The sequence below is a fragment of the Macrosteles quadrilineatus genome, unplaced genomic scaffold (genome assembly GCF_028750875.1).
Source record: "Macrosteles quadrilineatus isolate MER2022 unplaced genomic scaffold, UCM_ALF_1.0 Scaffold_5__1_contigs__length_97177068, whole genome shotgun sequence".
NCBI classification, from domain to species: domain Eukaryota; kingdom Metazoa; phylum Arthropoda; class Insecta; order Hemiptera; family Cicadellidae; genus Macrosteles; species Macrosteles quadrilineatus.
Window position 1 is genome coordinate 66048164 of NW_026542598.1, and position 26893 is coordinate 66075056.

The following is a 26893-nucleotide window of genomic DNA, read 5'->3' on the forward strand; positions in this document are numbered from 1 at the left end:
GGTAACGGATCATCAATGAGGTTCAAGGATTGATAGAGAAGAAGTAAAATTGTAATGCTTCGAACTTCAGCTAAACAGCTGTTTACCAATTCAATTGTTATAACGATTGGTGCAATTAGTGATTGGTACAATGAGTCGTTGCATCAATGTCAGTGGCAGTGAGAGGTTATAAACGAAGACATAATCACTCTGAGAAGTTTTGAGTAGTGATTATTAGTAATTAAATACCAGTTGTAGGTAAATTAGCGCACGCAACTCGCGTAAATAGTACAACACTCGTACCACGATTACTAGAAAAATACCGGTATGGATCATAAACATAAACAAATTACGTTGTTGGCCCGAATCCTATACTAATAGCATTGAACATATGTTTTGGCAGTTCCATTTAAGCAATGTTAAATAATGTTTATTTTCGGGCCAAAAACGTCATTTTGTTTATGTTTATGATCCATACCGGTATTTTTCTAGTAATCGTGACTCGTACCGTAGAAGTTTTTAAGGCAAGGCTCGTACCTTAATTGTTCTACTCGTGTCCACACTATCTTTACGCGATCTTTGCGTAAACTACTATTAACATTTTATTGAATGAATAAGCCCGTGTCTAAGAGCCGTTTTTAATTTTTTAGTACATGGTAATTGTGATTCGTATTTATGAATGTTTCTTACTGTCTTGAGTGAGGTTAGCAGGTGTATCTCACAATTTTACTCACAAGTATACTGTATAAACTTATATGTGCAAGATAAGCTTCCGCCGACCCTCGGGATTACCCCTGTGCATAGTGTTTATTTCTCTTGTTTAAGTTTATCTACAGGTAACACCCGCTGCTCGCACATAGTCCGGCAGTTTAATGCTTATGTTCGTATGTGTACCCTTTCAATATCACATGTCTCAGAAATTTCTAACCAATAAGTTATAATGATATGTGCAAGAAATTACGTATTCTCAACAATAACATTGCAAAGTAGCCAGATTAAGTAGAGTGCTGGATTAAAATAAAACTTTAGGTACAAACATATAAAAACGTCCTTGGTTTATTTTGTTAATTTGATATTAGTCCGTTATTTAATAGAAATAACGGTACCTATTGTTATCTTTTTTTAAGGCTATTAATTACAACAATATGTAACTCAATTCGTTTGTTTATGCCATACCATATACTGTATGTTCTCCTGTGCGAGACTTTTGTTTGAAGATTCGCTAGTTTGTATTTTTTACCGAAATCATTATTCAATGTTTAAACAAAGTGTATTACACGATTTTGTGAACTCCTTTTGTTCCTGAGTCTAAATATCGTTGCCGAACTTATTACAACAATACAGGGGAAAATCGTATAGACTTACGCGTAGGGAGGGCCTCATTTAAAATTTGTAACTAAGACAAATAACCAGAGGAGGCTATGCAAATAATCAAAACAGAAATCAATAATATTTAATAAATAGTAGTGTAGAATAGTTATGCCTATTAAAACCATTGCGTACTATCATTGACTAACCAACAATTAGGGAGTATGTTTAATCTATAACAAGTTACTATCATTGATCATACATCTCCCCAAGAGGAGATCTATAGTCAATAATACTACTCAGAACATGCATTGACCATTGACAGCAGATAATCTTCCTAGCTCGTATGAAACTATGAACATTGTATGCTCAAAAGTAATACCATAGATTAAACATAGGCCTATTCCCTTTGTTTAACCTTAATCATAGACTAACCAATGCCTTAATCTAACAGTTAATTAAAATCAGTGATCTTACTATTTAAGTGATGCTTTTTTGCTGATTGTTTACACGAACAATTTAATTACTTAACATGTGATCAAGCTCGCAGTGAATTGTTTCTACAGTGATGTCCAACTCCAACAATGACTTTTAAATACAAAGTTTGGTTAAGCTATGTAATAATTTTAATAATCTAAATCTTGGAAGTTGGAGGTAAATTAAAATGTTAATTTTAGGAAGCAACCTCATAATGTCAACGACATGTTTATTATTGATTTTTGTTGCTTTAACATCCGCGGGAAAGGACGGTTTAAAATCTGAAAATGATACAGAAGATGTGAGTGCGGTCAATGATAAACAAACGAAGAGAGATACTAAACAGAAACACGCCGAATTACTTCAAGTTCCTCGAGATGCGTCATACTTCTTCGATGATCTTGAACCTTTCAATGATAATACCAATGTAAAAGACAATAAACAGGATGAAGTAAGACCAGTTCGTGCAATCCTTCCACAGGTAGCCTATACTTGATTAACTTATTTTTTTGCCCAATATTTGATGGTTGGGATGAACTGGGTCAATTGTCCTTGAGCATTGGGCTTTTAATAATTGGCCCCGACTAATGAAACAGCTAGGTAGGCATACACTTAAGGAACAAAAAAGCGACATAAAGCATTTAGGCATCCCACTCCGTACTCATCCTTCACTCATAAGTTAATTTAGTTGAGTCTAAGTACATTATGTCTTAAGCTCAAAGTAAAGTAGGGCAGTAATGTTTTATCCTAATTTACCTCTGAATGTACCATAGTAATGTTACCATTATACAATGTTTTGAGGGGGTTTCTGGATATGGTAAAAAACATACTTCTTCTTGGCAGTTTGCAGAGGTTAATGGAAAAGCGAGCTGGTCTGAGCTAGGAGGAACTGGTAGGTCCGGGATTCAAATCCCGCCAATCGCCAATTTTACTTCTAGTTATGTTATAATGACGACTCCCCCATTTAATAAGTTATAAGTTGTGCTTATTATTAAGGCTATTTAGCAGTTGCATTTAGAATTAGGCCTAGATATGCACAATACTCTCCCTGTTATGTTTTGTGCTCAACAGCACATCCAGGCTTAGCATCAGTAACTTCAATACAATCTTGAAAATTATCATCTGCAAGATAGCCTCTACTAAACAATAAAAAAATTATTAAAAAATGCATTTTGTGTCCATGTACCGTAACATATTATCCATTATTTAATTTTAACTGTCTTTTCACTCATATGAAAACAAGGTAAAGAACAGTGGAAAGAAGGAAATGATAGATGCTGAAGAGGAGGAAGAGGATGATAAAGTGGAAGAAGAGGAGAAAAGTGAAGGAGATTATCAAGAGGATGAAGACATAGAGCCTGATTGCCTGCCCACCACAGAATCTTGTACTTCTTCTACTGAGGTATGTTAACTAGTGTAAATTGGGTAGAGAAACCAATTTTGAAATTATTATATTTAGTAGCCTAAAATTGTATTATTCTTATGCCTAATATCATAAATTCGTCAACCTAAGTTAAATGATCACCATAAAACCACATTAAGCATGTAGGCATAATATTTTTTGATTGGTTAACAAGAAGGAAATCTTATAAGTTAAATGTTGGTCCTTAAAAAACAGTATTACCAACTACATGATTTCCCCCCTCAAATTTTACAACTGTGTAAGTAGGTCTACCTTAGCATTTGTTACTTAGGTAAACTAACACTGAACAGTGAAAGTGATATTATAGTCAGTTGGTATTATTGAATACAGTTATACAGTTTCATTCACTGTCAAAGAGTGTCCAGAGAGCATCAAGTGAGATCTATTCACATTGACAATCAGATGAACTTAAAACTGTTGTTATGGGATTTCCATTCTTCAAGTATACAACAATCAGATCCAAGTATATCCAATACCTACCTTATCTCATTCATATCTTGTCATTACAGTGTACAACTCCCAGCACAGAATGTTCCACCACTAAGCATCAGTGCACTACTACATGTAGAACAACAACCCCCTCAAAGTGTACAACTACCCCCTCGTGGAAGTGTATGAAAACTGAAGAGACCCACGTGTGTTCTAAAAGCTGTGCTAAAGGTAAATACTGACATTTCCACTCATGCTAAATACCCAAGTCAAGTTAGGAATTGCACTGGTTTACAACAAGGGTTGTCCTAAAATTTATGTCTCCCATGGCCATTTTCCCATTTAGTTAATGGCACACATTAAAGAGTAACTTGCACCCTTTTTACTCTGTGGTAGTGGTCAATTATGATGAGGAAAAATCTTAAGTTTCAGCTAAGTATGAATCACATTCTGTTGTGGAAGGAGGTAAATCCTTCAATCCCAACAGGAATCCATTGCCAGTTGTGCATTAAGAAAAGTGTTAGAAAACTTGTTCTAAAGTAGCTTGGGGAGTTTATAGAGGCCATATATAAATATATAGACCTCAAAATTAGCAACAGGTGTCCATCAGTTTGCTTGCAGTTTGGCGTAGCTAAAGATTTACCATTGTCCTTTGCAGACAGAGTACTTTGTCAACTATCCAGCCATCTCTTGATCTAGACTCCTCTTGCTCTTTATGCACATTTTCTGATCTGACACATTTAAGTTATATCTTCAATTATTTTTAATTTACAATGGCAAATTACTCATAACAATATCTTGTATACGGTATTTACTACATAAAAAGTGAACATCTGAAAGTTTATTTAAATTATTAATTACTTACCTAGATTGATGTGTTTATTATTTTTGTTTTTATTTGCAATTTATAATAAACCAAATTAAATGTTTAGAAGGGTTATTTGTGGATCATACTTTAAAATGTAATTCTTTTAGGGAATCATAAGCAAGCTCGTTATCCGCTACCTGAGAAAACCAAAAGCTGGGATTCAGAAGGAAAAAGGACAAAGAAAAAATTCCATACAAAAATCAACCATGATAATAATAATTAAATTTTAACCTAATTAATATTGGTTTTTTGTTTTAGTTTGTTGAATGGTACTTTCCTGTTAGAGGGAACATTCATTATTGATGATTTTTTTGATGTATCGATATTTTTGTTTTCCTTTACAATCCACATTCTTTCTGTTTAGATTTTAATCACTTAATATCATCAAATGCATTTAGATTGCAAATTAACAAGCTGCTTGTTTAGACAAAAATAATATATGGATTTGAATTAAGAAATGAAACTGTTTTAACCTATCATAACTAACCAAACTTGCTGTAGGCCAACCATTTCAAAATTCCGTTTGATAACAGAAAAGGCATGGGGGAAATATCAAATGGAATTTTGAAACGTTACAGCAAGTTTGGTTAGTTATGTTAGGTTAGTTTAGAACAGTTTCATTAAAATATTTGTTATTTTAATTGTTTGTTGATATTGAACAATATTTATTTATCGTAGTTGTCATGTCAGCTGATATGTTTCAATTTGTTAATATCGATATATTGGGTCAAAAAATAAAATACTGATATATAAAAAAATCATAGATATAAAACTTATCAGCCAATGAAAATCAAATTTTAGTTTATTGGTTTGTTTCTTTAACACTTAAAAAAATTAAATAATTTGAGTCAAGTACAATCTGAGGTTAAGTTTTTTTTCTGTTTTGATTGTTTAAAAAATCCTTCATAAAATAATGTTACTGTTGAGAATTATATTATAATGAGAAATGTTATTATTTTATAAAGGCTAACATGTAAAATTTTTTTTAACAAAAAACTGAACACTTATTAACACCTATTATTACTTGTGTAATGATTTTTTTGTTAAATGTGGTTGTTTTGCTGGGTTTTTCATAAATTTCACGTCATCTTTATATTTTACTGACAAAGAATCATGGGTTTGGGCCATTGCTATCTAATCGAGCTACAATGCTCATGCTTTAATTGGTTTCTAAGAAATAATGGTATAATTGCTAGTCTCTTAAGGCATGTTAGAATATAAATAAAAAATAAAATAAAATAAATCGTTCACAAAACATAGTTCAAGTACTGTTTAAGTTAAGTTTTTAAAGTTTAAAAGTAAAACTGGATGAAAAATTACCTAAATATTGACTGAATCTGTTCCATCCAAAATGGAAAAGCCTATAAGGGAGTAAGTTAATAAATGATAACCAAGAGTAATTTAATCTTCTGCTGTGAAAATAAATGAAACAAGACAATATGAGTAACTAAAATATATTTATTGTATTTACAAAATTTTAGAACAACAACCATGGGCGTCCATCTAATTTTTCTAAGCCAGGGGTCTCAGGGTACAGAATAACCCCTAATAAAAAGGGTGTCCGGAAGTCCTACCACAGATAAAATGTAGGTAAACATTTTTGTAGATTGTATGTATTTTTGTAGCTTACCTAAATTTCCTTTGTCAATCTATTGTTTTTTCCAATTTTTTTTAAATTTACTAACTACTTACTGCAGTGGCCTATGGTACTCTAAGTGGTACTTGGCCCCCCCCCCCCCCAACACAACACCTCCATTCTTTCTCTATCTCTTGCCTCTTCCTTATTTTTTATTATTTAACTTTTATTGTTGGTGGGGTCTAATAATTGGGAGGGGGCTCCATATTGATGGATGCCCGTGGCAACAACTGTATATAACTACAGATTGAATATGGATATTATTTCAATCAAACATTCAACAAGCAAACACAATTCTTACACATTGATGAAGGACTGGATATACTACTGACTCACCTAGCCCTAGGCCCAGGCAGTTAGTAGCTGACAAAAAGTTTGCAGCACAATGGACTAGATATTCACTCACTCCAAGTGGGCGAATCATGAATCTAATTGTCTTGGAACACTTTTTAAATGCTGTCAACTGTCTGGAACTATTTTCTTATGTGAATTAGATGCGTATCCATTTCTTTTTACTTAATGTAACATGAAGCTTAAATTGAAATCCATGGTGATGGTTTTCGGCATCAACCGCTTCGTCAGTTGTATTTAAAAAAATAAATGCAATTGACGACGCGGTTGACACCGAAAACCATCACCATGGATTTCAATGACACCGGCCGCGAAAGCCTACTCATGAAGATGGAGCTTAAATGTTTTTTTTTTCTTAAACAACACAACAGTTTATATCATTGTTAGTAAGTATACACAACAGTTCAGGATCTGCAAACTAATCACTGTCCTCGGATGAGAAAGTCCCTATAACATGACAAGAAATTTAGTACACAAACCTAGCTAAACCTTGTGTCTTGCTTGAGCTGCCATCTTGTTATGGTTTCATCTCAGGATATTGTATTTCTTGTTTTGCCTTGCTATACAACAATCGCCTCTATGCGGTTTTAAATTTATGATTTTCTAGCTTTGGCTGGGTTTGTCATATTTTAGGTACTCACCAGAGGACAGGATCAGATTCCAGATGCTGAAGCTAAGTGAAAACTTTGTTTTTACTAATTTTGATGGAAAATGACTGCAATGTTCGGTTAAATCACATAATCTCGCCTTGAACAAAAACAAACTAGAGACAAAAATTGGTCTTTTCAAGAGGGCCACTTTTAAAATTTCTCCTATGCAAATGAGGTAGGAATATCGATGAGGATGAATATTGACGGAAACAACAATGTTGAGTGTTATTTTACCCCCTTTTTTCATGTGCAACAGATGGGCTGCCGCTGCATCGTTAAATTTAGTTTTAGCGTCGATGTATTATGTTTGGCAAATACATTGACAATTTATCCTTTATATCACCTTCATTTGCATTGGAAAAATTGTTAGGGCTCTTGATAACTCGCAAATAACTTATATAACAGTGACAATCTTTTTATGCTATGAGCCGAGTAGAGCAGCCGTCACTTGCTCAGGGGTGCGAGACATGAGCTGGGAAGGGTTGGCGTACAGATTGTCAGGATTGTGAACTGCGTTGTACAGCTGAGTGTAGATGGCTGTGATGACTTGGGTTGCTCGACGCTGAACAACCGAGCGATGAGCGTTACTGAGCAAACATTCCATCTGAGGCAAACTGAACATGTCTGGTACATTCAGCAGACTCTCCAGCTTACCCTAAACACACCAACACAATTACTTTCTGTGTTGAGTACGCTAAACACACTTTTTACATGTAACCATCTACAGAAAGTTAGACGAGAGGGTCAATATTTTAGAATACGGGGTAAAACTGATTGTAAAAAAAAAGACTAAGACCACAGAAAACGTACTATTATAACCCAGAATGCCAACCGCATGGTAAAAAGCATTAAGTGTTTTGAGAGAGCTTTGCCTGTCAATCCGTAGGCAGCGCCACCAGCGTTGTTATGCTATTGCATGGCAACGCTGGTGGCGCTGCCTACGGATTGACAGGCAAAGCTCTCTCAAAACGCTTAATGCTTTTTACCATGCGGTTGGCATTCTGGGTTATAGTAGTACGTTTTCTGTGCTAAGACACATATCTCAAAATAAATAAAGCCAATGATAAAAATATTAAGTAATCACAACTACTCTACTTTTTTAAAGTGAATATTCACCTACATCTAACTATTGTACAAAATAATTACAACATTTCAAAAGATTTGTAGAATATACTACTTGCAAAAATATAATCATAAAATTTTGTTTGTTTCAAAACGGCAACCATTTTTACCACTTTTTTAAATTTTACTTAATTACTTTAATCGCTTTAATTACTTTTATTTTCATGACTTTATGAAAAAATCAAGATACATTTTTTTGCTTTGCATTTAAATTTTCTAACAAAACATAACATAGTTTTTTGTTTGAAAAGATTGAACAAAATAAAGCTTTTTATCTCGATTTTTAGTTGCAAAAGCCAGTCTGAGGTGCACTCTGACAGTTTTGCCTTATTTTACATCTTAAATTAACAAAAATTATATAAACAAAAATTAAAACAGCCGCCATTTTGAAACTAAAAAGTAGTTTCAACGGTTATTTTTTTTCAAACAGTAAATTCTATTTCAAATTTTTGTACTTTTGAGACACCTAATATATTTTTACCTTCTTAGTAAAATCCTAATATTCATCAATCATTCAACATGGTTAGTGATGATTCCTCACTGATTTCATGTCAGAGGAAAAACCTCAATTTATGTGAAAATACATGTACCACCTCAAATAAACCTTAAGTCTAAATATGGCTAAAATTAATATCAGTACGGAATTAATTAAAAATGAAGTTTTGACTGTTTCAACTAAATATCAATTAGAAATCTATTAGAGGAGTTTTGGTTTACCAAGAAGTTGTTGAGGTTTGCCGGCTCCATGCCAGGCACCTGTGACAAAGGTCCCTTGCCTTGCTCCTGGAGGATTGTGTAGATGGGTCCCAGGTTGAGGTTGGCCACTAGAGAGGAAGCCTGTTCTGAGGTCAAGGTGTCTAGCTGTGCATCAGACTGCGCCTACATCAAATACCACTTGGCATCATCTACAAGTGACCTGGTTACCTCTAAATATTTAGCACATTTCATTATTAAATTGTTGGCCAGTTCTCTCTAAGTCTCTTACAAGGAGAAGTCTAAGGAGGTACAATACTACTTGATTCGTCTTGAGCTTTGTTACAAATTCATCAATCTACATTGCAAAAACAATTATGAAAGTAACACATGCATTATTGGTAAACAAAACAGCAAAAAAAGTCTAATACATATTAAGTTTTCTAATGATTTCCTACAAATATTATTTCATTTGAAACTTTTACATTGATAGGTTCATTACCAGCCTTCACACTCCTATGTATGTGCAGTATACTGACACTTGGTTATGAATGAGTTAAAGTGCTTCAATTTAGCAGCATTATTAAAATTCCTATTAATATTTATTTTCTTATTGTTTGGGCTTAAGAGTCCTTGGAATCTAGACGTTCTAACTCATAAAACAATTTAAAAAAACTACAAAGAACATTTCTAATCCCACAGTATACTAGATAATCAAATTACAATCACTGGTATTTGAAAAATATTTTGAGATGGTGAATAACTCTTCAGCGGCTGTTTGAAAAAACGAAATTAACATTTCTCTTATGGCGAGGAAATTCAAGTTGGCGGTTGGCTTCCATAGACTCCCTTGGAAATCAATCCGAAACAACAACGAATACTTCTAATCTCATAGTATACTAGATATTAAAATTATAATTACTTTGGTGTTTGAAAAACTATTTTTTGATTATAATTCACTCTTCAGCAGCTTTTTGAAACTGTCCAAGATGGCCGCTAGCCTCCAAGGACTCTTAACAATTACCTTAAGTCGTTCAAGCCTTTCATCCATAAACTCATAAAGTGCCAGAGTAGTAGTCATGAGGTGTAGGCAATTAAGAAGGTAGACAGCCATGTCAGTAGCTGCAAGCCTTGAGGCACTCAGAGTGATGGCTTGGAGCAGTGGGTCCATCACACAAGAAACTACCTGAAAATGAGCAAGGATAAAGTAGACTGTCATGACAGTAGCTGCAAGCCTTGAGGCACTCAGTGTGATGGCTTGGAGCAGTGGGTCCATCACACAAGAAACTACCTGAAAATTAGCAAGGATAAAGTAGACTGTCATGTCAGTAGCTGCAAGCCTTGAGGCACTCAGAGTGATGGCTTGGAGCAGTGGGTCCATCACACAAGAAACTACCTGAAAATTAGCAAAGGATAAAGTAGACTGTCATGATAGTAGCTGCAAGACTTGAGGTACTCAGTGTGATGGCTTGGAGCAGTGGGTCCATCCCACAAGAAACTACCTGAAAATTAGCAAGGATAAAGTAGACTGTCGTTGTCATGACAGTAGCTGCAAGACTTGAGGCACTCAGTGTGATGGCTTGGAGCAGTGGGTCCATCACACAAGAAACTACCTGAAAATTAGCAAGGATAAAGTAGACTGTCATTGTCGTGACAATACCGGCAAGACTTGAGGCACTCAGTGTGATGGCTTGGAGCAGTGGGTCCATCACACAAGAAACTACCTGAAAATTAGCAAGGATAAAGTAAACTGTCATTGTCATGACAATACCTGCAAGACTTGAGGCACTCAGTGTGATGGCTTGGAGCAGTGGGTCCATCACACAAGAAACTACCTGAAAATTAGCAAGGATAAAGTAAACTGTCATTGTCATGACAATACCTGCAAGACTTGAGGCACTCAGTGTGATGGCTTGGAGCAGTGGGTCCATCACACAAGAAACTACCTGAAAATTAGCAAGGATAAAGTAGACTGTCGTTGTCATGATAGTAGCTGCAAGACTTGAGGCACTCAGTGTGATGGCTTGGAGCAGTGGGTCAATCACACAAGAAACTACCTGAAAATTAGCAAAGGATAAAGTAGACTGTCATGATAGTAGCTGCAAGACTTGAGGCACTCAGTGTGATGGCTTGGAGCAGTGGGTCCATCACACAAGAAACTACCTGAAAATTATCAAGGATAAAGAAGACCGTCCCGTAAGTAGCAGCCCTACAATACATCCACATTCCCCTTACTGACAATAGCAGCTCTGTAAACTCCCTACCCCATCCTTCAAGGCATCTAGGTTCCCCATACTGACAACAGCAACACTGTAAACTCTCTACCCCGTCCTATACGACATCTAGGTTCCCCATACTGACAACAGCAACACTGTAAACTATCTACCCCATCCTACACGACATCTAGGTTCCCCATACTGACAACAGCAAGACTGTAAACTCTCAACCCCATCCTACAAGACATCTAGGTTCCCCTTACCGACAACAGCAGCGCTGTAAACATACTACCTTGACATGATGGTTGGAAACCATTAGAGATATTTGAAATTGTAAGTAATAAACATAACGTTGTTGGAGAAGACTGACCCTCTTACCTTGTTTATATCATCTTGTCTTCCTTCTGCTACACTAGCGATGGAGATGATCTCCTTGAGGAGTGTGAGCAGTGGTGGAATACCAGGAGAAGGTGACAAGTCAGGGGGAGGAGCGTCCACCTTCTCAAGGAGTTGCTGCTTAACCTGCAATGATGAGGTTTATTATTTTACTTATTTAAAGTATTATCACACTCATCAACTACACATTTAAATAATTTTACATAATGACAAAATATGAAGTGGTTTAAGTTGCAATAGTTCATTCTAAACCTTTTACTTTGTAAGTTTCCAAGAAAATTTCACTACTCGAGCAATCATAAATTCAGACTACTTTCAAAATACCGTGACTGAGATAGCAGCTGGATAACATTTTGGCTGGTTAAGCCAATGTAATAATCCTTACATTAATCCTTACTTAAATAAACTATTGTTTTTATTTCCTAAACATTGTTAACTAACGTGGTCTATGTTATGACTTTGACTTCAAAGCATCGATCAAAAGTGTTTGTTGTCACTCCATTTGGCAAAACAGACCTGTTAATGCATTCATAAGTAGTCAGTGAGAAGTTATTCCCATTTCTAACAAGATAAACCAGTTAAAGCAGCGCTCAGTTGAAACTTAGTAAGTGGGATTACAAAATTATACATGTGAATGAAAAATGTTTTGGTTACATAAATTAGAAGACATCCTCATCTTTTAGGCTTGCCAACTTTTCATAATTATTACTGTCTTGTTATATTATTTGAGTTTGACTAGTATTTATTCACTACCTGAGATTGAAGTGTGGACAAGAAAGCCTTCTCACTGTTTGAGTGGAGCTCGGAGAGTGTTGCCTCCAGGCTGCTCCCAGGTACCACCTTGAAAATTAAATAATGGCATTTGCATATAATGGCTCCAACACTTTATATAGGGCTCAACATCAAAACTGAGTCATAAATTCTTAGTGATGGACGGCACGGCATTGTACTTATAGTTTAGAACAGGAAAGGACAATATTTTTATTTCCTTTCTGATCACAAGTTTTCCTTCTGCACATTATGGGAAACATTAGTTTTTTGTTAACCCCATTTTTACCCCATTAAACCACTGTTCCCATAGTCCAATTATGCTGGTTCGCGAACTCGTTCGAATAAATGTAGGTTTACACGTTTATACCAAATTTCATCAAAATCGGATCATTTTTGCTCGAGTTATCTTGCTAAGAGAGACATATATAGATATATATTATTTATGCATTTGAATGGATGGTGATTTTAGCCTCCGGGGACCTCAAAACAAAAATGTAAATTGGTCCTGGGTCCAGGTCTTACCATAAAACCTACAGTAATAGCTTGTTCCCTATATGGAAAATTTGCTAAAAAGCTGTTTTCATAATACATGGGCCATGGGGGTATGTATCTAGTTCATCGTCCTAAAACCCCTTGATTAGAGGTAAAAAATTCAATTCAATTCATATTGAAAATATATCTTACAATTCATGTCTAATGTATTTACCTGGTTGAACGTCTGCAAATAAAACCGCAGCAAATTGGATACATGATATAAGGATACAACAGATGTATCTGTAGCAAGGATCTGATCTACTCTTACTTGCAGAGGATGACAGACACCCTCAGATATGTTAGACAAAGCTTGCTGTACTTCCTCACTGACATCTGCAAAAATGATACATTATACTCTGTTATACATTATACATTGTTATACTTGGAGAAATGGGGAACCTTTTATTGTCATTTGTAGAAGAAAAGGTATTGTAATGGCACACACTCTGGGATATGAAATTGCTGCCCATAAATTCCATGAACTAGGCTTTCAACATTCATGTTTTTGTAAAAGTTTTGAGGTGAAACTGATAGGTAGTAATTAAATAACTTACGTCATCAATCCATAAATGATTATGGATTGATGACGTAAGTTATTTAATTATTTGATAACTCAATCCGTTGTGCTACAATCTCAACATTATGATAGGTAGTAATACAAAGTCATAGAGGTCTGCTGATTTCTGAGCTGAGCCAAGCCTAGCCTAAAATGTGGAATATTGAGCTGAGCCAATTCTACTAATATATTTTTGGAATCACTGAAATCGACTTCTAAGATTGCACAACCGCCTTTGAACATTCGCAACTTTGCCTTGATTGTGACGGACGATAATAGTGTATTTGCAATGGCCAGACACTTTATTGATGGTCCGTGATTGTGAAAATTAATCATCTTTGTTAAGGTGTGATGTAATTATTGTGATGTATACATTGAGATAGATGCACATTACACCAAATTTATGATTGCTAAGGATAATAATGCTTTATTATTGGTCATAATATAAAACATGCTTTAATCCCTATTAGTCAAATAGCAAGTTATTAGTTGGATAAGAAACTAACCTGATTTCTAAGAAGGATATGAGAGTAACTAACTCACTAACCAGTCTTGGTGTCACAGTTTTTCAGCAGAGTCAGTAAGTTGTCTCTCTCGCCTGGTATAGCCTGATGTAGCCAGGCCAGCATGTCGCCCACGTAGCGCTTGGCGTCATGAGCGTGTGCCTCGATGGGCTTGGGCGTTCCACCGGGTCCTCCCTTGGTCAGGGCATCAATGAACAAATGTACGAGGACAGCTCTTCTACATGTGCAGTACTCTGTCAGCACATACCTAACACATCACATTAAGTATCAGCTGATTAATGTACAAGGACCGGATATTTTTCCACTTCCAACACATCATGCAGGCTGATTAACGTGGGACGAAATCACAATTGTTTGTCTTTTGATAACTCAAAATACAGTACACTCAGATAATCAATAATTTAAATTAGTAATGTTTACATTATTATTTCGTTAGCTATCGTTTATAGCTCGGTAGCTGAGTGGATACAGTGCTCACCTAGAAATCAGTAAGTTCCCAGTTCGATGCCGAGATTAGTCAAGATCTGGACCCAGCTGTCCTTGAGCTGGTTTTTTATAAACGATTCTAGCTGCAGAACCAGCCAGTAGCAATGCTGACCTATCCATCCATTCAACACTCATTGTTGATTATTCTTCACCTTAAAATACAAACCATGATATGTCGCTGGCATTGTTAAAATATCTCTAGGCCTATCTCCATCTCTCAGTTAGACATACCTAATGGAATTCACTCTCCTAGTAGGTGGACTAGGTATAGGTAGACTAACCAAGATAAAATATAGAACTCACTTGAATAGCACAGGTCGGTCCTGGAGTTTGGCCATGGCCTGGTTCAGCAGTTGGTTGATTCCTGGAGCCTCGATGTTACGACAATGTGTCTGGGCCCAGCGGTACAGTCTTTCCAAAGCCGTCTCCTAGATAAACCGACAGAGTGAGACAAATGACAATTTGAGAAAGGCCACTGAAAATCAATTAGATTTTCTAAGAACACAATTACACAATTTTATTGGTGTCAAAATCTGACATTATCATATATTGGTTATCACATCACACAGCTGGTTGGCAACAGTCAATCATTTAGGCCCGGTTTCCCCAAAATGGTGTAAACTACGTTTATAATAAACTAGTTTATTTTTAAACTCCGTTTAAAATGTGTTTTCGGTTTCTCCAACATTTTACTGGCTTCGTTTAAGATAAACGGCAATTCGAGCGGTTGGCAATCCTGAATGTGTATTTGTAAGGAATTTTCGGTGGGCTTTGGGCTAGTGTTTCCTACAACCACCACAGCGCTACGCTACAACTCAGTAGAGCAGACAGCAAAGTGCGAATGCAGCTAGAATAACATAACTGTTTAAGGTTATGTTATCAAGTTATTATAAGTTGTTGTCAAATTCAGATTCATTCCATTTATTGAAATGGTCAATTCTGTCCCTTATTTTAGTAGGCCCTCTTGTTCTAGGTACTAACGTGTCATAATCTTCATCTTCTACTTCTTCGGAAATGTCTATTAACTCTTCCGTTTGAGGGGGTAAATAAGTTACCTGCAATTAATTAGTAGTAGCCTAACTTGAAATAAAATCTAATTTACTAAAAAAAGAACTTAATAAACAATCAATCAAAATATAAATAAAACTTAACTTAAAGCTAAGTTAAAGATAACTTAACCTAAACCAAGCCTAATTTCGTCCAAATGAATTCGTAGTTGCTTAAATTATTATTGTTTTAACACCTACTATTTGTTTTGATTTGAGGTTATGTTACTGTTGTAATTTACTAATTTGAACTCAGTTTATTTTATCCCCAGTAGTTAAACCAAGTCAAGAGGTGGTTTAGTTTGAACTTAGATTAATAACTAGTTTAAATTTGGGGAAACACAAATCAAAGTTAAACTAAGTTTAAATCGCCGTTTAACTTAAAACTAAGTTTAAATGAGTTGGGGAAACCGGGCCTTAACTTGTGGTGTTAGAACAGTTTCATGCCTGTTTGTTATTGTCTTTCTACTTTTTTATTGTAAACCAGACTATAGTAGAAATGAAATTACGAAAGATATTCAGAAAGTAAGGCATGTTTCTGTCTGACGCCAAAGGGGTGCATGCTGATCTTGCAACAGTCGTATTCCCCTCTTCAAAGACTATGCAGCCATCACAGCTGAAGTCCTGTTGTGCTGCCTGTTGTGGCAATACAAGTTTTATAAGTGTACTAGGAATTCGAGCAAGTTTTTTTTAACGAATAACAGTCACAATTTCCGTTAACTTAAAAGAGTCACCTCAAAGATAATTTAATGAACCACTCTACTCCTGTTATCGAAACTGGAAACGAACTCACTCTGAAAACGAACTAACTTTGAAAACGAACGCTCTTGTGTGTATCATGTGTTTACTATGAACAGATGTAATTAATACAAATTATTCGTCTGTTTAAGCAAACAAAATCTTTTCTTCATAAGAAATACATTGGGATTTTGATGGCCTGTGGGACAAAGCCCGAGAACTTTTATTACAGGAATTGGGGAAAGGGGGTGTCTACATAAAAAATACTATATTTTGACACATCGTTTGTAAAAATCCGTCCATTATTAACGGAAGAGTAGTGTTTCGTAGAAATCGCCTTCACGTATTATATATAAGGATTCCAATGGAAAATCACACTAGTTGTGAGGTGTGGTCTGTTATACATTTTTTGTTGGCCATAAGCTTATAGAAATTTGTTGTCAAGGAAGAGTGTACTGAACAACGTAATAACAACATAGTACAACTTAATAAATTACAGTTCTGTCCTAAAATTGTGCAGTCGGTTTGAAAATGGCCAAAATAAGGTTGAAGTACCAAATTTTGTGTTTTCATTACAATAACCATAATCAACCGGCAAATCACACACAAGATCTCCTTCATTTATTGAAATAGATTTTCCCTCAACCAGTCTAGTGACCTTGCTTTTAGTGACTTTCACTTGTTTAAAAAATTAATAAGTTACTTGGTTATAAGCCCAGCGCTATGATTACAGCAAGGAACTCCCATTACTTGCCACTGGGTGAAGGAGCTCACAGACGACAAAATTCTACAACAAGGTAATTTCAATGCTCGTCCACCTTTGTGACTATGTAGAAAAGTGGTATTTTAGTTGTTCTTTCATATGTATACACAATTTGTTTTTTTCTTATAGAAACTTTATTGCAAAACTTTCCTTACATTCTGAATAGCCCTTGTATTTATCAGAGCATAATTGTGTTGTGAGAGGAGAACATTCCTCAAGCACCCAAATTAAAACTCTTACAGATAATGTCTCTGCACAGTGACACAAGAATCTTCACTTTTGAAAAATGCATCAAGCTTCACCTACCACTCCTTCATGTTTATTGCTATTAATAAACATCTAAGATTTCCATCACACCTTTGAAACACACCTGGCATATCCTCGCCACCTACACAAATATTACCAGGTTTTGCCACACACTACTTTTAAATACTGCTTGTCCACTAGTATTATAACAAAATAATTGAGAATTATATACACTGAACCATTTAGCCTACTCTAAAAAAATAAGAAAAAACATTATTATTAAGTCTCTGATGTTACAATACATGAAGCACGCATCAAAACAAGCTTAAGATTTCAAATACAAGACGATGAGAAGTCTACGAATACCGTATACCACAGAGAAGTAATATATCTAGAGGAAACATTCAATGGTACACACAAGTGGAAGTGGTACCTAGCGCATGTGCTGGTGCCTAGGGCAATGAGAATGACCCCCTCTCTGCTCCCTCGCACTCATGTACTAAAACACTCATGGTGGAGGAAGACTGTGCCCTGTTCGATCGGAATTTCCGCAAAGTGCTTGCTATTCAGGCTCTCTCTCTGCAAGTATATTTTCCACCCTAACATACCAGAGCTGAAAGCACACAGTGGTCCCATAAGCATGTATCCTCTATAACTTACTTCTCTGTGCGTATCCAAAGTAAAAAGTGATATTTTTTATCCAACCTGATACATAGCCATTTGATCCATGATGTCCAAAGCTGATGTTTGATGTCCTGACTGCATTAGTGTGCGACAATTGGCATGGATTGTTTGAACTCTGTCCAATGCGGCAAAAAACTCTTCAGTAATGTTGGCCTCTCGCAGGGCTGACAACTCGGCAGGTGTCAGTTGGAAACTCTTCAAAAATGATTGAGCCACCTCTTGCTGCATTGTCAGTTTTTGGCTAGGATAAATCATAAATCATTATTATATTTCTACAGTTGGTTAACTTCTCTTTTATATCACCATTTAACCCTCCCAGTGTTACTTGACGAAAATTCGGCAAGCACCACACTTTGTATAGTGTTACTTGCCGATTTTTCGACAAGCAGACATCGTTTACGGCGAAGGCTCTATAACTGACTGAATCGGATTGAACTGGATCGAGTTAGGTATCGTTCTTTCCGTAATATTCTAAGCTTTCTGCAGAGGTCTGTCTCTAAGCGCTATTCATTTTAGTTCCGAAAATATTGTAGCAGACAGCTGACGTGCGTGTATTTGTAAACAGCTAGGTTCCCCCGGACCGATGACTGATGTGTTTTATTACGTTTATCATTGTTTTAGTGTTAAAAATCAAAAGTAGTGATATACGTGGTGCATTATAAGAAGATTTAAGTGGTTTTGAAGTGCTGGTTGATGATCCTGAAGAAGTAGGTAGTGATATTGATGTAAATTATCAGCCAGATTCCTAGCTATGGTTAGGCTATGCATTCTTAGCTAAACGCTATGTACTGAAATCAGTTTTTTGCCCATAACTTATTTATTTGCAAATATACTTCCTTATATTATTATATATTTGTAATCCTCATAAAATTTAGAACAAAGTGGCTATTTTCAAATATTTATAGGCCTATAATTTATACAATTTCATTGAGCGCGAACTTATTTTTTTTTTGAAAATTTTCGAAATTATATTTTTTTTACCTAAAAATTTTTTTTTTTTTTTTTTAAATGTTCCTTATGTTTTATATATAATATTGAAGCCCATGATTTTCCAAACAAAATGGTATATAGAACATTAGAATTAACATCGTTTTAAGCTTCTCAGATCCGTTTTAATAAAACCTTGCAAATGCGCCAAAAATAGGTGGACATTAAGGCCTAAACTATGGACACTTGGAGGGTTAATGTGATGAAGATTGTGAGTCCTTGTTGCAAGTACATTTCAATGAAATGTTTAAATCGTCCTGTACTGTCAAGTGATCCAGTTTTTGTCAGGTAACGACACCTGTTGGCAACACCACAAGCAGGCAGCACTTTTTATTTTCAGGTCGCTATGATTTTGTTTTTGTTTAAGTAATCAGGTTTATATTAATTATGTTTTTGTCAAATATGTTACAGCTCTTCACATTACAAACGATGAAGAGGAATTATTCTTGGTAACTTTGAGAAAACAGGATCATTCAACAATACAACAGGTGTTTTTAACCATCACATGGGTATAAACAAGAGCCAAAAGAAATTTGTCCTTTTCATTGAAGCAGCATAGTTAAAAATAAGTGAATAACTGCTCACACATGAGACTAACATATTCAACAGACTACTACTATCTGCATATTCTTGTGATTTTTAACTAATAAATAACATAAAAGCCTAGCTCTATTAGTTAACTTACACATGATTTTGTGGCCATGGATTTATGACAATACATATTGCCTAGCTGCCATGTTGAAGCCACTATAGCTATATAGTTAAGCTAGTTATGTAGCTAGCTTGACGTTATTGTCAATGAGAAACTTTATGAATGAGCAATTTTCTTACGTGAAGAAATAATACACACACAAGTGCTTTCTTTAAAGAAAAACTTTACACAAAAAACACAAAGCCCAAATAGCTGATGGACTATAGTTTTATAAGAAAAGTAATACAGTATTGTTACCCCTCAGCCTGAAGTTTAGTGGTGTGCTCTATGAGCTGGTGTGTCTGAGCTTTGGTGGCCTGAAGCTGGGCCGTCATAGTTTCTACCGCTTTATTCATATCAGTGACATCAAGATAGATATTGTCAAGAGCCTCTTTGACTTTTCTAAATGCTGATAAAAAGTCCTGAACAGATACAAATCAGTAAGCATGTCATTTTAATGAACTTACAACTGTTTTCAACTTATGTTTGGCCATATTTAGATAAATAATAAACAATTTTAACTGTGCAGCTATCAGGGTTCATGTTGTTCATTCTTAGTGATATTGAACTCTTTTGATAAGAGAGGTACTTTGTTGTGAGTGTAAGGCTGGCACTGAGTCCATCCTGGCCCCCCACACAATATGTGAGCTGTATGTCATGGCAGGCCTTACCACAGAGACAAACAGCCAGTGAGACATGAGTCCTGGCTTCAGCCCCCATGTACCTCCCACCATTCACCTGCATGCCATGAGCGACCCTCTGCTTCTTCTATTATGACTTATGCATTATTTTAAACATGAGAGCATCCCCATAACTCAAAGTATAGGCCTACACAAATAAAAGCGGAAATGGGCAACGTAGTAGCTGCTGTGCTGCTGAAAGATGAACCAAGGGGAAAATAAGCCATGGAAAATGGTTGTTACAAAAGAACAAATTTTGTAAGCAGCCACTATTTTGTCTTTTTGACAGTTCAATGGTAATGGAAAACAAATGCCTAACAATTCCAGGAGAATAAGAATAAGAATAAGAATAAGAATATTTTATTTCCATTGATCTGTTTGTACAGAAATAGGACAAGTCAATTTGTTATACAATGTTATACAAATGAGATTTATATTTCATCAAACAAAGACCAAAAAGGTATGTGTTTTTCTTTGCCAGTGTCATTTTACCTGAAAGAAATTCGAACACTTTTAAGAGAGCGGTCCAACTCCTGAAATATAAGTGGTAAAGGTGAGAATTTAATATCTATTGGTAGTAGAAAAAGATGGAAAATGCACATATAATGGTATTTTTCGAGCTTACAGATGGTGAGTGGAAATAATGGACAACAAAAACCTATCTTGATCTGTCCCTTGGCATACAAAATTACCTGAAGAAAGTAAAATGATGGAACAGTTAATGTTTTTAATTTTGTGATCCTCTGACAAACAAGACTATGAAATTGAGGGCCTAGAGGCCAATTGTAAGACCACTAGTACTTTCAGTTCATTGGGTTACCAGTGGCAGACAAATTTATTTGCTAATGTTCTCCTTAATATATTTTGAATGAATAATGATGTTGCTCAAGGTAAGCAACATAAGCTTTCCATAGCAAAATTATTCAACTGTAACAGATTATCAGATAATAAATTATGTTTACCTCATTGATACTTAGACTTCTTTTCTCTATTTTACTCCTTAGGCTTCTTCGAGTTTGCATAGTATTTTCAGTAAAAAACACAGAGAGTTCTTTTAATGCATCCAAAGTTTCCTGAAAATTTTCAAAGTTAGTGAAGTATAGGTTTGAACACGAGGAGTTTCGTGCACAAATTGCACATTTTAATAGGATTCAGCACTTATTTCCAAGGCAAAACAATGTGATACCCTTATTTTGTTTTAGCGAATTTCCCATATACGGTAGGGAATTTAAGCTATTACTGTAGGTCTCGTGGTAAGACCTGGACCCGGGACCAGTTAATAGTTCTAGTTAATAGTAAACTAGAGGACGTATAAGATAAATATAATATCCAAGGAATAATCAAATTTATGATTTTTTATTGAGTAATACAGTATCTTGAGCTAACTGATTCAAACAAAAGATAATTTTTATTATGGTTGTTCACCTTGCGTTTTTAGACTAAACATATAGGATTATATAATTATAACTGGTGAAGGTACATCATAAATTGAAATTTCGTTAACGGAGACACCGAGTCTGTGCGTGCATGCCTTCAATTTGAGACCTCAATCATGAAAATCGGTCGGGTAGAAGAGCCAAACAAACTCGGAAAGGAATAAACCAAATTGTTTAACACATTCGATGGTCCACCGGTGGACCCCGCGCGTCTCAGCTGAGGAGCGGGGGGTCCACGGGTGGGGGAGCGCGCCATGTCATGTTTATTGTTTCAATGTGAGCTCAGCCATTGTCGGGGAACGTTGTAATCTTTACCAGCCTGTAGCTTATAATGCGAGCTTTATTCTGGTGTAGGTTGGTACAAAAATTGCCCGTAAAATCCCGTCTGGCAATGCTTTTGTCCCGTTTTCGGGGATTTTCTCAGTTCGAGCCGTATTACAAAGACTCTGGTTATTGATCCAGGCAGTGCTGCGACCTTTGGGTGTTTCAGTGAACTACGTCCACTTTCGGAGTAACGCAGAACAATCACCACTGCTCTTTTGTGATTCGTCTTACTGAGATATTTCAATACCAATAGCGATCGCTGATTCAGTTAGCGCGTCGGGGCTCCGCCCGGGCCTCGCCGGCTTAAAGGTTTAAAGGTTTCAGCAGCGAATGTGTTAAATGTATATATATAAGACTAGCAGAGTACCCGTCCTTCGTACGGGGTTGGCATATAAGTTTAAATTGCTTATTGCAGTTATACTCAAGCTTTGCGTTTGCAATGGGGGAGGACAAAGTTTGATAAAATTTGCTTCTTTAAATTGACGGTATACTATGGTATTACACATCTACCATAGCCATAATGTCCTACCTCTTCACCTACACAATAAAGAAAAATAAAGTATTACAAATTTAAAAAATCACAAATTATTCATGACATTAAAAACATAAACATAACTGTAAACAATCCTACTTTGACAGTTCTCATTGCGTATCACAGTTGTTTGTTGTTGCTTAGTTCAAACTAGCTGTTTACATAAATGCAAAAAAAAATATAGTGCTGCTGCACAATTTAATATAGTGCTGCACCCTGTTGGTAAATCTTATAACTTTTTAATGCTTTTGTATATCATAGAACCAACTTTTTTAGTTGAAACAGCTGACTAAATTCTTAAATTCCCTTTAAATATGAATACTCATAAGGTTAACATGGGGAACTACAGAGCCACTGGGGCGGAGCCCGAAGGGATTTTAGAGATAAGAATATGCCTATATGTTAATCGGGAATGTGAGCTATCATCATGCCAAATTTCAGCCCAATCCATCCAGTGGTTTATGCGTGATTGACCTTCAAACACACAAACAAACAAACAAACAAACAAACACACAAACTTTCACATTTATAATATTAGTAAGATTGTGATGGTGATGGTGTGAAATTATGGTGCAATGCCCCTCCCCGTCACTATCACAAAGAGGCAATTAGTCGTAATGACTTGTCTATGAGGCATAGCATAGCTAAACCTAAACATAAAAGAACTACAACTTGGGCAGAATATTCGGCCGCAGAATATTGTAAAATATATATTATCTAATTTTAATGTGACTAGCCGTCACATATGTGCGTCGCTGGTCCATATGAATGAAAGCTTACATGTTAAGTAGGTCACTAGCACTATACCTATTACAACTTTTCAAACTGGGGCGAATCCAAAACCTCCGGGATAACTTCGGCCGTTCTACTGCACTATCAACAACAGACGACACATCATCAGACAACATATCTGCACTAGGCCCTAAGTACCACAGCCTTCGTTTAGTTTTTTTACCCTCGTTAATATTTTTTAAGCCCCATTGGAAGTCTGTGCAAACGGCACCGTGGGAATGTGGCTTATGAATCATTCTATAGGGCCTGGAAATTAAGCGCTACACTACTAGTGAGATGTGGTAGGGTGTAGGGTCCTCTGTTGATGTGAGTGCTAAGTTAGACTTTTTACCTACCAAAATGGCTTAACTTAGTCATTCTAATAAAGTGTCGATTCAAACCCCCATTGGGTATTTGACTACCTAATACAAGTGCCTCCATATGAAATTTCAACCTAAATTCAATCTAACTTCAGAGTTTTAGCCTTCTGAATCTAAATGTAGAGGCTAAGTTACCACTATCTTTTTAAGGAAATTAATACCACTAGAAAAAGGTCACTTTTGATGTACCGGTACCGTATTGTTGTAAATAATCAACATTAGGCCTACTCTTCCATATTTCATCTCACTTGTCATCCTCCTTACATTGCTTAACAAACTTGGTTAACTTAGCTTAATTTCATTTTGGCAATATCACCTGACTAACTAATAGATTTTATTACAAGATCCTATTCAAAAGGCGGATGATGTCTTTGCAACATGAGGGGATGTCAATATATTGCCGTGAACTTAAGAGGCGATAGTGATGTCTTTGTCACCAGAATGTCGAAATATTGATGCCACCTTGAGAGACAACGGTGATGTTATCACAACTGCAGGGATGTAGCTGATTTTACCGCTATCACAAGAGGTAATGTTGATGTCTTTGCAATCGTGGGAGTAGAAGATGCTCCTGGATTGCAGCGGAAGATGTTAACCTTTATCCCCAATAGCGGGAGATAACTAGCTAGAGCCGCGATCACGGATTAATTGTCATGACAACATTAAGACACGAGCATAGGTATTGAGATGTCCAAGAGAAGAGATTTTGAGAAATATTTTTTTTTTTTTTTGTCCCTTCAAATAATAGTCGTCGCTGAGAATTAATTGTGTGCGTAAGTGCGATGTGGCCACTGTCACGAGGATAGGCTACCAGACGTGTGTTAGGCTACATGCATTTTTGTAAATTAAGTTAGGCCTATTGTGTGTAGGCCTAATGGCTGTTTTATTTCAATTTTCATGAAGAAGCTTTAGCAGATGCCTGAGTATGTTTACTTACTGTGTTGACAAAACGTGTCGCAAAAATCAGAATGCCAGAAGGTGAAAACATTGAAATGTATTTACCATTACCGGTAGGTACAAATATTAATGTTCCAGTAGTAAGTTAGGCCCAACATAGGAAATTAATTCTGATTAGAAACTAGGCCTATGCTTAGACCTAAATTATAGTCTCAAGCAAATAGGAGGTATAAGTCCATATCTGTTGTCAAAAACAACTGAACGAAGCATTATTTGATATAGGCTATCGTTAAATCTTGAGGAGATTTTTTGTCGCTGTACTTTCAAAATCTAACCTAGGTACATGCATTTTCTGAAATCTAAATTAATATTAAATATATTTTTTTTTTTATCTGTACAATACTCTGTTAATGTTATTATCTGTTATCGTTGTTTCGTTGCTGTCTTGTTGTATTATTTTTTGTTGCAATGCTAATTTGTTCGGCTGCACTTTACTTGACGTCCTACACTCATTCGATTATTTTTTTCGATTCGATATTTTCATTCAATATATCGTTTGGTTAGTTAGGTTAGGTTAACCTTACCTAACTAACCAAACGATATATCGAATGAAGCAATCGATTAATCGATATATCGATCGATATTTTCATTCAAATGAGTGTAGGACGTCAAGTAAAGTGCAGCCATTTGTTCAATGTTTGTTATGTAACTTCTCTTGTTATTTCCAATGCAATTGTTATTTTTTCATTCTGCTCATGTGCTTAAAAAACACATATTATTTTGTAAATGGTGTATCCGTTGAAATGAATAAATAAATAAACATCGTTCATTGGTTAGGTTAAGTTAGGTTAACCTGACTAACCAAACGATGTATCGAATGAAATAATCGATATATCGATCGATATTTTCATTCAGTTGTTTTTGACAACAGATACGGAAGTGCACCCCAAATAAGTTAGCATTTGATAAGCTAACTCTAGAGTTAAGAAAATAAAATGTTCACACTGACCTTATCATTTTCAAAACGAGAATCAAACAGCTTATTTAGTCTTGAGTTGATAACATTGGCTTTTGGTACTTTTTCATCACCATCCACACTTTCAGAGTTAACTGACATTTTCAAGGATATAAGTAGACTATTTAGGCTTAATATAGGTAGAAAAATATATATCAGTCCTTTATCCAATTAAATTTACCAAACAAAACTAATCAAATCTTCGGAAGTTAAGTAAAGTTCCTATTGATAAATAAAAAGGTTCAGTTTCTTAACTGGGCTCATCATCAAATCGTAGGCCTGTACCAATGTAATTATTAAAGGATAAAATAATTCGAATAGGTAACTTAAATAACTTAAACGTAAACTAAACTAACTAACAATAACAACAACAACCACTGAACTGAGCAACTCAGACTGACTGAACTGAATAGTGAATGACTACCAAACCAACAACAACAACATGACAAGACAAGACCAAGACAGAAGACAATATTCAAGACAGTGTTCCCAGATTGGCCGTAGTCAAATATCGTACACGCGGTCCTAAATTATCGTATTTCACGAAAAATTATCGTACAATTTTAAATAACAATCGTAACTGGCTTGAGTATTGAAATACCTAATAGACTTATATATTTTTTTATTATAAATCTCAAAATCGCCATAAAACCATATTATTTTTAGTTTTGCACGTTGTAATCATAGTAGGTAACTGATATTATGTGAATATTTCTCAACCTCAACACAAACACTACACCAGTATTTTCCTTCCACCATGCACTCATGGCCACCTTTAACTACAGGCCGCGGCCTGGTAGAATTGGCATCTCCACAAGTGGTATGTTGTTCAGTGACAGACGTCTCATAAGATAACATGGCAGACAGGTGATATCAGCTCATTAATTCACACTTTATTGATTTCAATTTAAATTTATACACATAAATTTATTAAAATATTGAAAAAAAGACATACAGAATTGAAAACCGAAACAATATGAATTAAAAATCTATTATGTACATTTTAAGCGGAGTCAATATTGTCATAGTCCAGTAACCAATATTTCGTTAATACACAAATACCATTAGCTGCTTCACTTCCAAACAAAACAGCTGTTACAACACCTCTTGTGATGTTGCCACTTTGAAGGCCGAGGCCTGGAGTTAAAGGCGGCCGTGCGTGCACCCGTGCACCTGCACCATCGATCTCTAAAATAGAGATCGATGGCGTGCACTACTACACCAATAATTCGCCAAATGGGCGAGATTATGTACGGAAGGTCTGTTCTTATGGTAACAGACTTT

The 26893-nt window shown here is 35.7% G+C and overlaps 2 protein-coding genes across 2 annotated transcripts; one reads left to right on the forward strand and one right to left on the reverse strand.

Moving 5' to 3' along the window:
- Positions 1-1866: 1866 nt before the first annotated feature.
- LOC128995998 (uncharacterized) lies at positions 1867-4715 on the forward strand. The gene is made up of 4 exons (XM_054421101.1): positions 1867-2245; positions 3008-3166; positions 3697-3847; positions 4592-4715. Exons 1-4 carry the CDS (start codon positions 1952-1954, stop codon positions 4705-4707), a joined length of 720 nt encoding a protein of 239 aa, XP_054277076.1. The 5' UTR covers positions 1867-1951; the 3' UTR covers positions 4708-4715.
- Positions 4716-6232: 1517 nt separating this feature from the next.
- On the reverse strand, positions 6233-26005 carry LOC128995409 (conserved oligomeric Golgi complex subunit 6-like). Its single transcript, XM_054420418.1, has 12 exons — positions 25604-26005; positions 21217-21327; positions 19833-19996; positions 17918-18137; positions 14723-14847; positions 13957-14180; positions 13026-13186; positions 12302-12388; positions 11531-11674; positions 9961-10227; positions 8961-9122; positions 6233-7776 (listed from the first exon to the last, which is right to left on the reverse strand). Exons 1-12 carry the CDS (start codon positions 25709-25711, stop codon positions 7543-7545), a joined length of 2007 nt encoding a protein of 668 aa, XP_054276393.1. The 5' UTR covers positions 25712-26005; the 3' UTR covers positions 6233-7542.
- Positions 26006-26893: the final 888 nt, after the last annotated feature.